The sequence below is a fragment of the Trachurus trachurus genome (assembly GCF_905171665.1).
Source record: "Trachurus trachurus genome assembly, chromosome: 16".
Classification (NCBI taxonomy): Eukaryota; Metazoa; Chordata; class Actinopteri; order Carangiformes; family Carangidae; genus Trachurus; species Trachurus trachurus.
The window spans coordinates 25,991,540-26,003,864 of record NC_139902.1 but is presented as its reverse complement, the minus strand read 5'-3'; the positions used below and the strand labels follow the sequence as shown (position 1 = coordinate 26,003,864).

Below are 12,325 nucleotides of genomic sequence, written 5' to 3'. Positions count from 1 at the left end.
AGCAGAGAGAGAGAGAGAGGATGTGCAACAACAACAACAGTGACTCCTCTCTGTGCTGCGGTGGAGTAACGAACCCTGTTTTATCTAGACATCTATCCAGACTTGTGGAGGTTCTCACAGGAAACGGATAATGAGACAAACTTATTGTGCGGAGGATTTAAATTAGATATAAACAAAGAGATAAATAAGACTTCAGGATTGTGTCAGGAAAAAGTTTCCTTTCCTGTAGGTGATGTTGCTTTTATGCCATGTTGTGAGTCAATTAACTTATAATTAGGGGAAGTGTAGCCTATAATTAAGTGATTGTTCCTGACAACTGAAAATAAGAATATAAGAAGCTCGGAGAAAAAAACAAAACAAACTCTAACCAACATGTCATCTCTGAATGGTTGTTGCTGTGCCTGTCAAGCTGCTTTAGATAATGTGCCAGTCACTATAAGAGGCCACCTTCCTCTTCCCCCTCAGGTCTCATCAGTGTAAGATCTCAATCAGCGAGAGACCTTCACTCTGCATATTAAGAAAACAGGAAGTGTGTTGTGTATTTCTTGTTTTTAATACATTTTTTTTTTGCTTTTGTAACCACACATCTCGAGTTAATCTCGTTGCAACACCACAAGTTTTTTTAACACATCAACACTCTTACAGCTGGAGTTACTTTCAGACAGATTTGATCACGACAGGTATATTATAGCAGGAGGGTGGACAACAACAGTGTGACACCTTCTACTGGAAAACAACTACTGCAGCATTCTCTGTGTGATGTGGTGCAAATCTTTATAGTGTGGCCGGTTTGGTGCTGGCAACGACAATGTAACAGTTAAGATATTGATATTACACTCAGGCTATCCTGTACATTTTGCTTTTGTACTGACTGTCTCATCGTCGCCACTGTGACACACATTATTGCACTGAGCTACAGAGAGAGGCAGACATCTGTGGAAGTAAGGAATGAAGGAAGTGGGATTTGTTTTTCTTTTCTTTTCTTTTTTGGGGTCAGTCAGCACCCTGGACAGCTCCTCGTGCAGCCACACTGAGCAAAAACAGCGTCCTTCATGCACCCAAACCTGAGCTATAGGAAGGATTTCAGTGTATCGATTCATTCAGACTGTGCTCACTGGGTGAACTCCGACTCATGTTTGACAAACTCGCCATGAGGGATTTGACTTTGTGTGCGTAATAGTTCCTCAGGTTGACCGACGGCACCTCTTTTATCCCCTCGTCGAAGTCGCAGCTTCTCATCGCGACCTCCAGCTGCTTCTGTCTCTTGTAGAAGAGGGAGAATTTATTGAAAATAAGTGTAATCGGAAGCACAACTACTAAAATCCCAGCCAGGATGCACGCAGAGGCGGTCAGCTTCCCGGCTATGGACACGGGCACCACGTCTCCGTATCCGACCGTGGTCATGCTGACGGTGGCCCACCACCAGCACGCCGGGATGGTGGACAGGTCCTCGCTGTCCTCTTTCTCCACCGTGTAGGCCATGACGGAGAAAAAAGACACCCCGACGGCCAGGTAGAGGAGCAGCAGCCCCACCTCCTTGTAGCTGTTCCTGAGCGTGGCCCCCAGGGACCGCAGCCCCGTGGAGTGACGCGCCAACTTCAGGATGCGGAAAATCCTCATCAGCCTCAACACTTGCGCAACGCGTCCCAGGTTGGCCAGCGTCGGGCTGCTCTCCACCACCAGGTTGATGAGCAGCGTCAGGTAAAACGGAAGTATGGACACCAGGTCTATGAGGTTCAGCGGGTGCTCGAAGAAATGCAGGAGATCCGGCGCCACCACGAACCTGGCGACCAGCTCCAGAGTGAACCAGCCGATGCCGAAGTGCTCCACGGCCTCGAAGCGGGGGTCTTCTCTGGGCTGCCCCTCGCCGTCCAGCAGGCTGAACTCGCTCATGCTGTTCATGCACATAGTCGCGATGGAGCCGAGCACCACCAGGATGGAGAGGATGCTGATGATGCGGCTGGCCACGGAGTAGCCGGGGTTATCCAGCATCAGCCAGATGCGCCTCCGTGCGCTGCCGAGCGGCTGTTTGTCGAACTTGCTGGCGTCGTTGTAAAACTCCAACAGCTCGTCAAAGGACGAAGTGGTGCTCCCCTCGTCGCTCCTCTCATCCCAGTCCTCCCGGTGGTCCTGGTCCATCTTCCTACAGTGGTAGGCGCTGCTGCAGCAGGAGTCGATGAAGAACTCGTTGATGCCCCAGTACTCGATCTCCTGGCTGAAGGAGAAGATGCACAGCTCGGCCATGACGTGCAGCCGCCCCGTGTTGTAGAAATTCAACACGTAGGGGAAGAGAGCCGGGTTTCTGTCGAAGTAAAACTCTTTCTCCGTGTCGTCGTAGTCGTCGCACAGCTCCAGGATGGACTCTTTGGACTGGCAGCGGAGGAGACGCGCCAGCCTGGTCTCCGGGAACCGGGAGAGGGTGTCGGACTGGAGGCGCCTCTTGAAGCCGCCCACGTTGATGCGGATCGCCGCGTTGTCATCCATGTGGACCCTGCCGGCCGGTTCCCCCAGGACGTGACCTGTCATGTCTGCAGAGGAGAGGGACACACATAGACGCACGGCGCCCAGAGAGAGAGAGAAAGAGAGTGACAGACCAGAATCACACTGACAGGAGGAGACAAAGAGGAGGCACACACGGAAAGAGAGAAGAAAGAAAAGAAGAAAGGGGAGATGTGTTTGAATTAAAAGGTTGTTTCCCTCTTGAATTAATAACAGGTGCTTTTAGAAAGTGAAACACAAAAGCTGATGCTCCATCCGTGCGCTGTTTAGTGTATTTATTCTCAGCCTCGGCTTCACGGAAACAAAGAAAGACACATGTGAGAACTTACTTTACAGCGCGTCCAGTTCGCTGGATCCTCCTACAAGAAGTGGACACATTTCAGCTCCAGTGATGATGATGATGACATAGTACTGTAGCTACTGGGTAGAGGGGGAGGAGGTAGGTGGGTGGGGGGACAAGTTGTGTGTGGCCTCACAATTAAAGCGGAGACCTCTGTCCCCCTGGAGTCCAGACAGACAGGTTGATGATGCTCTCAGCTTGAGCAGAGGAGGAGGAGAGGGAGAGGAAGAGGTAGAAGCCTCTTGGAGTCGGCGCGATTGTTTTCACAAAAGAAAGAAATTTAAACGACCCTTCTTCAAATATATATTATCCGTAGGTGGGCTGGTTGAAGCTGGTCCGACAGGAAGGAGAGGGGATCCTGGTCCTGGTCCTGGTCCTCACATGATGATGATGATGATGAATTCACCTTATTCGGCTTCAGGTATAAACCGGAGGATGAGGATGTGGAGCCGTGAGAGCTGATACACGCCCTGGCACTGGCTTTTGTTTGTGCGAGGGAATTCCTCTCTCACTCTCTCTCTCCTCACTCTTTCTATCTGTTGCTGCGCAGCAACACGTAGCTCTCTCTCTCTTTCCCTCTCTCTCTTTCTCTCTCTGCACCGCCCTCACTCAAGTGATCTCAGCGTCACGGTACTGAGGGGCGAGGCGCAGTTCCTCGAGGAGAAGGGAGTCACCAAGTAACGAGCGCGCGGGCAGCATCCACAGAGAGAGAGAGGAGAGCTGAGAGCCGACACTATGTCAAGTTAAAAGCAACTACGCCTGCTGTGTTATGTGTGTGTGGGGCACCATAGTGATGCCATGGAAGATTAAACACAAACATTATATGAGTCGCCTCCTCCACACATGAATATTATAAGAGAAAATCCACCATGTGAGACACTGTAACAGCCACTTTGCTATATATGTGCTGCAGTAATTTAGTGTTGCACTCTTTGAAAGCCCAAGAACTCACAAGAGACTAACTCTGTGGAGAGTGGAGACATCTACACTTTTATTCCCTTGTATTATGCATCCTATACATTACCAGTGATGTCACTGCAGCTGCATACTTCATCATCAGACCCTCTCTGTCTGGTAAACAACTATAGCTACAGGCCGACTTGCCCCAAAAATCTCCCGATTATTTTATAGCTACATTAAAGGAGACGTTTTCCACAAATTAAAATAGTTCCCAGGTGACATTTCTGTCATGCTAATTGGTAAAAAATACCCCAAGGATCAAACATCCCATCACTCTTTTTTCATCTGCTCAAAATAGCCCTGTTCAGAACGGCTGAGTTTTAATTTCCTGTCCCTTTAAATGCAAATGAGCCACTGCTCACCCCGCCGGCGCTGCCCCTTCTACAGGTACCGGTACTCACAGGTAGGGGTGGTGTCATGCAAATTTGAAAACTAATGAGATTTTTGTCAGACAACTGAGGGAACAGCTCATAAAACCACATGGATTTCAACCTCGGGAGCCTAAAAAAAATACAGATATTTTTGTCAATTCTCACATTTTCGGGGCCAGAAGGTAGGACAAGCACCCAAACATATGTTTAAAAAAACCTTCAAAAAGTGATATTTCCTTATGTTCCCTTTAAGTTTCTACATTTTCTACTAGATTAATGGTACAACTGCACCGTGAGGATGTCTCAGAGGTATTAACGTCAAACTGCTGCTGGTGTTTTAAAGGATTGTTACAATTGTGGACCGATGCTTTCGTGTTAAGGTCACAATTGATTGCTGAGCCTATATATGGTCATTGATCAAACACATTTTACTCACATGCAGCTCAGATCAATAGAATTATGACATTCAACCCGTGCCGATGGCTCCTCAATTGAAATGTTGTTTATTCATCTTCATATACAGAGTATGAGGACGACTATTGATCCCAGCAGCTTTTTCAGCTTCACCACTGTCTCCAACACCAGCAGCTCCTTTTATCGTTTCTGTGGCGACGTCATTAACAGCCCCGTCTAGCAGAACGTAAAGTCATTGTTAAAGCAGGGGCCTTGAAGAGCATTGATTAAGTGCTGAAGGTTTAGTTTCACATGTTCCAGTGAGTCTGATGAAGGTGATAGATGGATGGATGTTGGCTGCAGATTAAGGCTGCATGCCTTTCAGGAAGTCTCTGATGTTTGAAAAAGGGTGTGATGCATGCAAATGGTTGATTGCAGCCAATTAGTGGATGATATTTATGTGCAATGTGCAATGTTTGTGCATTTTAAAGGGGACAAATTATGGAAATATCATTTTTTGAAGGCTCTTTAACATATGTTTGGGTGTTTGTCTTACCTTCTGGCCCCTAAAATGTGAGAATTGACAAAAAATCAGAAATTTGCAGGTTAAAATCCATGTGCTTTTATGAGCTGTTCCCTCTGTTGTCTGACAATGATGTAATTTGCATAATACCACCCCTACCTGGGACTGGTAGAAGGGGCGGGGCAGGGCAAGTAGTGGTTCATTTGCATTTAAAGCGACAGGCACTGAAACCAGTCGTTCTGAATAGGGCTGTTTTGACTGAATGGATGAAAAGAGCTGTAATGTTTGATCCTTGGGGTATTTTGACCAAAGCATGTCACAGATATGTCTTTAAGACACAGAGAACTATTTCAATTTGTGGGAAGGGGGCAGAATATGTCTCCTTTAAAAATCACATGCAGTAGTGCAACAAAAGACACATGCAAATGCTTGGGACCCACTGATGGCTCTTCATATTTGCACATTTTGCAATGACAGTTATCAAACCACCTGTGCACCCTTGCTTCGAAAACTCACTGCCTGCATGTGTAGCCGATGTTATCTGGCCCTCTTCGTTGTGTTTCGGTACGGATTGCCCCAGGTGGGGTCCGAACCCTGGTCTCCCGCATGGCGGACGACGATGCAAACCGTTGTGCCAAGAAGTCAATGACCACTTAGCAGTCAGGTTTGCACGTCCTTAATGGGTGAGTGAGTGCACCTGGACCCTCCGTTACACATGTATGAGGCATTCAGGAAACGCCAGTAGAGTTTAGGATCGCCACTGTACGCTCATGGCCTATATTTTCAGTTTCAGCACACACTTTGAAAGAAACCCATGCTAAAGTTTGTAGCTCTACTGCTTCATATTGTAGAAGGAGACAATGTAAATTGAAGTGAAGGCTTTGATTGCACCCACTACCTCAGGCTGCACCACTGTGATCATTTCAAACTCTCTTCTCTTCTCACTGATATCATTCATGGGCCACCCTGTTTAAGACAATGGCTTTAGCTTTAGCTTTAGCAGATCATTGGAAGAAATTCGATATTCGTGTGTTGTTGTATTACAAAACTTTTTTCTTTTTTGGAAACACAACCACAGGCTCTGGGCAACACAGGAACTCTTTACCCCGACATCGGCAGCCAGCACATTAATATTTCATCTCCGTTTTTTCCTTTTTTTTTTCTTCCAACAACTGGCACTAACATGGGCATGTAAACCCATGAGGATTGCCTGTACAGATTGTCTGGTCTTTAAAATTGCATTCACACACTATATCCTGTGTCTTAATGCTCCTGAGGGCTTTTTTAATTCCTCCTCAGGTATTCCCAGCATGACAGCATTATACATCATCTCTTTACGCCTCTCCACAGATCTGCTACACCCTCAGATTTGTAGGATTTGGGGAAGCTTAACAAAGAGCCTTGAAAACACACACACATACACACACAGAGTCACTCTCCGCTGATTACAGTGTTGTGAAATTACAGACTTTTCCCTATTAATGCTCCTCACTTGTGGGATCCATCTGTGGCTGTGTGGGAATGTTGTGCTACAATTATAATCCTATTTAGTCTATCATTATCCTCATCCGGCGGGGTCTTATTGAGCTCACATGTGATTCCTGGATGTTCTTGATCTGTATCGTCCTGATTATTTCCCGTCATATTTCCTCTCACAGTGTCATACTATAATCCCATGTACATGTATAGGCAACGACATGTCTTCTTCACCGCGGCACAAACATGGCAGCGTTGTGCACATGTCACAGCTCTGAGGATTAGGCGCTTACTGTGTATCCTTTACCTGCTGCTGAGCTGCTCATTTATCAGATTTAGGTGAAAAATAATGAGTGTCTTGTAATTCTGAAAGCTCCATCATCAGTCTTGAATGGTATCTCTGATGGCACACACACATGCACACATACACACACACACCTCCGCAGATTTCATTAGCGTAGGTGACGGAGCTTGGTGTTCGTTACACTCGCTGCCATCAGGACTTTGTTCAGGATTACTGAGGTGGTCTGCTCTAAAAGTATTCGTGCTAACCACCAGAATATCATCTGCGGATTATTCACTCTCTGCTTTTCATTGAAGCGGGCTATACTTTTGATTCATTCTTCTCCCACATGGTTGAGTTTAATGTGCCGCTTTTGTGGAGGAGGAAATATTCCTCATAGCTACCTCTTCTTCCTCAACAAGTCCTCCTTAGATCTGCTCTCTTTCTTATTGAAAACGTGCCCTGACTTTCAATGCGTTCATGTGAAAATACTCCAGGTTATGAGACAGGTGTATCTCAAAAGCTCATCATTTTGTTGCTGAATAATAAAAGATAACCAGGAACTGCAGCTGTCAAATAAATGAAGTGGAGCGAAAAGCCGAAGCATTAAGTCACACAAAAAATAACACAGTCTCAAGTTAAGTATATGCATCTCAGTTCAATCTACAGCTGCGATCGAGGATTAAGGCTTTTACAGTCCTGGGAAGGGGCAAATAAATGAAAAGTGAAAAGTGTGAACAGGTTCCTCATGCATTTGAACTCACCTTCATTACGACTGTGCACGCTCTCTTTCATTCACATCTCATATCTTTTGATGGAGACTTTCCAGTGTAAGTCCTATATATTGTTGTGCTTCGGCCCCTTCAGCTGGATATTAGCTAATTATAAAATGTCTTCAGTCGTAAAATGATGTGTGACTCAGTCCTTTCCAGCTCCAGCCTTAAATCATTTGTCAATGGGATTAAATTTATTTGATATAAAACAATGTAGATTTTTAAATTGATTATACGATGTGATATATTTCAGGACGGTTTACAGCCAGTGGGTGTGTGCTGAGACTGAAATATGAAGGTTTTTTTTTATAGCTCTAATGGGACCAGTTTGAAATCTTAATATTCAGATCTCATCTTCTGTAATCGTACCCACATGGTCAAGAGGAAACAATCATGAGCCCATTTATCCTATTTAGCAAGACTTGTAGTTATAGTGAGTGACTATGACAAATAGGTGCAGGGGTAGATAAGGAGTGGATGGAGACGAGGACAGCGTGAGAAAGAGACAGAAAAGAAGAGAGAGACAGTAAAAAAAGAGGATGTGGATATCTCTCTATCGCCTCTCTCCTTCAAAGCCTGAGGTGCAGGCTCAATTGAGAGTGTGTAGGAGTTTTTTTTTTGTGTGTGTGTGTGTGTGTCGACTAAATCTGCTGCTCCCCCTCTTTTGCTTGGCTGCCTTTATCGTTCTCTCTCTCTTTCTCTCTCTCTTCCTTCACTTTCTTTCCCACTCCCTCGATATCTTTATGTCTCTCTAAACATTTTCCATCCATCCATCCTCTTATTTCTTTCATTCTTCACTCGTCGTCTTTTTACTTTGCTTCAATGCTCCGACATCTTTCTGCTTTTGGATCGGGTAGGTCAAGGTTCAACATCCTTGACTGAAAGCATCAGGGTGTCATCTGCAAGCATCTCTGAGGGGACTCCGTAACCGCTGCTGGGGGAGGAGGGAGGGGATGCCACGGCCTTCTGTGCATGACAAGAGCTGTCAGTCAAAGCTCTCTCTCTCTCTCTTTCTTTCTCTCAGATATCTGCCAACTATGATGGATGAAGGGGTCTCCTGAGAGATTTACTGGAATAGCAGTGGTCATGTTATTCTGACATGTGAAATACAATATGCTTTCATTCATCTCTTCTGCTCTCCCCCTTCACACCACAGTAATCATATCAAATGGGCCTTGATTATTATGGCAGAGAAAGCAGGCTGACTCAGGACGAAGAACAGATGCAGAGGGAGCATAGACGGATGACTATGAAGCTCTTGCCTCCAGCTTTGAGAGAAAAAAACAAAAAACAGGTGAGATTCAATATAGTAATTAATTATGCATATAACATATTAACACATGAATACACCTGTGTCCATCTCACTGTAAGCTCGGCATGATGAGCACTAATTGGCACTGATGTCATGTAACAGTATAACCATGACCTAAATACAGACACATCTCCCTCACGATAATTGGAACAATAAGATCTTGTGCTAGGTCTGCCCACACACACACATGCACGCACAAAATATATATATATATATATAAATGGCACAACGACGCATTGGACATTTGCAATTTATTTCTGTGCTGCAGCTTCATCCAGTTCTGACAGTCAGTTTTGACAGCTGGGCCGCCGTGTCCTTCAGATTCACTGGTTAGTGTTAACATGCAGAGCTGTCTGTCCTCTACCCTCGGAGGATGAAAGGACTTGAGCAGTGAGACTTTGCTGACCTCTCATTTTCCTCTCTGTCTTCTTGTTTTTATTTATATATTCTCGAATTGATGCTGTTCATCACGGCCGTACAGCTGCTCCAGAGCTTCAATAAACTGTAGCTGTAAACACAAGCACCGGGTCTGCTTAAATGAGAAAGTGGAAAGTGATGGGTAGAGTTTGTTAATATCACAGCCTCTGTGTGTGACTATAATGGTTAAAATCAATCAAATGCAAAACGAACAGAAGCAAAATGATCTCAAAAACAACCTGAAAGACTGAGGTGACATCAAAGAGCAGGCAAATTGTCACAGATTCCTTAGAGGCCAGTCAGGTAGAGGATATATCAACAAGTCTACAAGTGCAGCATCAGGTCTTCTTTGTCTGGACCTTTTTTATGAATCAACCAAAACCTGCTTAGTTTGAATGGACATTGTTATAGCAGCATGGGTCAAAATCCAAATCTCTACAAGCTTACAGTACACACTGTTTGGTCACAAGTGGATGTTGCAACAAGTTATTATTATACAGTAAATGTTCCCAAGCTAAGCAGCCAAACCAGACAACATAACAAGACAGTAATTTAAACATTTTAGCTATAAAAAAGGAGCAAAATAAGCAGCTAATTATGTCCCAGAGCAGAACAGATGCTATAATGACTGCACATTTGAACTCATAAGAGAATACAAACAAGTTATTTTGAGATTTACTTTGGCTTGCCTCATATGCAAGCAATGAAAAAGTAACACAAGGGTTTTCCATATTCCAGTTTCAAATTATTATTATGGATATTCATCTTCAAAAAGGTATGGGTAATCAGCAGATAGTTTTAAGTTTGATATATTGGTTCAGCTCTAAATAGTCTCAGGTGGAATTGAGAAAAATGCAAAAGGTGTTGGAAATGAAGCAGCAGCCCTGCAGGATCAAAATGTGTTTATTTTGAACACACACCAGAGCAAACAAGCTTTCATCATTCATGTATTCACACACAGAGAGATAGAGAGAGAGAGAAGCTGCTCTCATCCCTTCATCCCTTTGACCAGCGACGTACAGCACCCACAGCCGGACTCGACCTGAATAGAGATCAGATGGGCTCGAGTCGACAGGCGCTTATCGTTGTTTGTTAGAACGACCTGTTTTTCATCTCCCTTTTCAGCTGCTGATGAGGTTTTTTTCATGAGGAGTGGATGTGGAATAAATTAACAGATTCATACACCTGTGACACGGTGGTTTGTGTATTTATTATCAGTCGAACATATGGGGACATCATCATCACAGTCCTCTTCTCTTCAATCAGACGTGTTGTTGTCTGTCCTGTCCAGACATCTGGGAGATCAGAGCCGTGTCATCCTGACTGTGCCCAGCAGGTGGCAACTCATTTACCAACATCTGGACACACAGACAGACAACAGCAGGCCCAGTTGAGAACGCCCTGACATGGTTTCTTGAAAGGAAAAGGACATTTAAATAGTAGGATTTACTTTGTAGTCTCATATCCCTGATTGGGAATCACTGGTTTAGACTCTAAACCAGTGATTCCCAATCAGGGAGCACATATGTGGAAACATTTATTATTTTATTTACAAGATGCAATTAAGAGCAGGAATGCATTAAGAGGAGGAATGCATTGTAATGAAATGATTAGCAACATATTAGACTCTGCACAAGTCAGAGTTAGCTTTTTTGGTTAATAAAAAGAACACCTGTTATAAGCTGTAAGGGAAGCTCTGCCGCGGTATCGAATATGCTGTCAAGTATTGAATATTTCCCTGGGTATCAGTATTGATTTAGTTAGTTAGTTAGTTAGTTAGTATTGTGACAATCTTGCAGCTCTATGAAGATACATTCGGCCACAGCAAACACCACAAGAGCCAGAAACAACTAAAATGTAGGAGGAGAATGCGTGTAAAATGTCTTTGCATAAATTAAAGAGAGAAATTAAAATGATTTTAATTTCATAATCAGTTTATTTTATATTTATATATCATTTTATATGACCACTTTGAGAATCATCATGTATGAGTTATGGGGTACACATGGTATGACAAAAAGACTCAACCATTTATCTGGACTACAAACACAGTCCATGATTATGCTAAATAGGCCTAGAAACTCTCCACTGGATGAAATGGCCTTGGTGTTTTTCACCAATCAAATTTCTTGCTACTGTATCAGACCCACGAGATCCAATTCTCCTGCCAAGCACACAATTAAATTCACTTTCCAGTCCAACCCAAACACTATAAATCTTGTGGTCATCATTGTGGCCTCGACACAGAATTCACAAGAAGCAGGAAGCTCAACATGTGGGAAACAAATCAGATCCTATAATGAAAAAACGACTCTGCATTTTAATCAGCTGCTTCCTGTTCACTCTCTGTTTGTTTGTTTCTGTTTGTATCAATGACAGATGATAGGTGTTGTATCCAAATAAATCACTTGTTCATTTCAGTGTGTGGCTACAGCTTTGTGGCGCAACTGCACCGCACCTGCTGCTCTCACATGGCTACTTCAGGTGCACCTCGTAATATCGTAAATCGCTAGTGACTGTGAATACATTGATGTAGTAGCTAGCCTAGATTGATATTTTTAGATAGATATGTTTAATTGTCTTTCTTATGCGTCATATAAAAAACGAAATTGTGTTACACACGTCCACCGTTTGGAGATCAGTGCAATGGGCTTTATGCACAGCTCCACTACTTCCTGAAATAGTGTGTGCGTGAGTGTTGGTGTATGATAATGTGACCATTGTTGTGAAGTCAGACACACCTGGATTAATCAATTGGTCCAATAATGTAAGACAGGAAATAAACGAGCGGTCTATTTCAGGAAGTATTGGAGCTGTGCATAAAGCCCATTAATTCAAACAATAGGCTAAGTAGCCTAAAACATAAAAACAACAGATAAAAATGGTCAGTGAATAAAGGAGAATAAAAATGATCATTAAATAGGCTCCTGGTTATAATGTATGTCCAAAATACAGTAGCATATGAGTGCGTTTACAAC

At 43.9% G+C, this 12,325-nt stretch overlaps 1 protein-coding gene across 1 annotated transcript; it reads right to left on the bottom strand.

Annotated features, from left to right (window-relative positions):
• Positions 1 to 1,083: 1,083 nt before the first annotated feature.
• kcns2 (potassium voltage-gated channel modifier subfamily S member 2) lies at positions 1,084 to 2,526 on the bottom strand (the record flags this gene model as incomplete). Its single annotated transcript, XM_083988981.1, has 1 exon — positions 1,084 to 2,526. One exon carries the CDS (start codon positions 2,524 to 2,526, stop codon positions 1,084 to 1,086), a length of 1,443 nt encoding a protein of 480 aa, XP_083845107.1.
• Between the last annotated feature and the right edge of the window lie 9,799 nt (positions 2,527 to 12,325).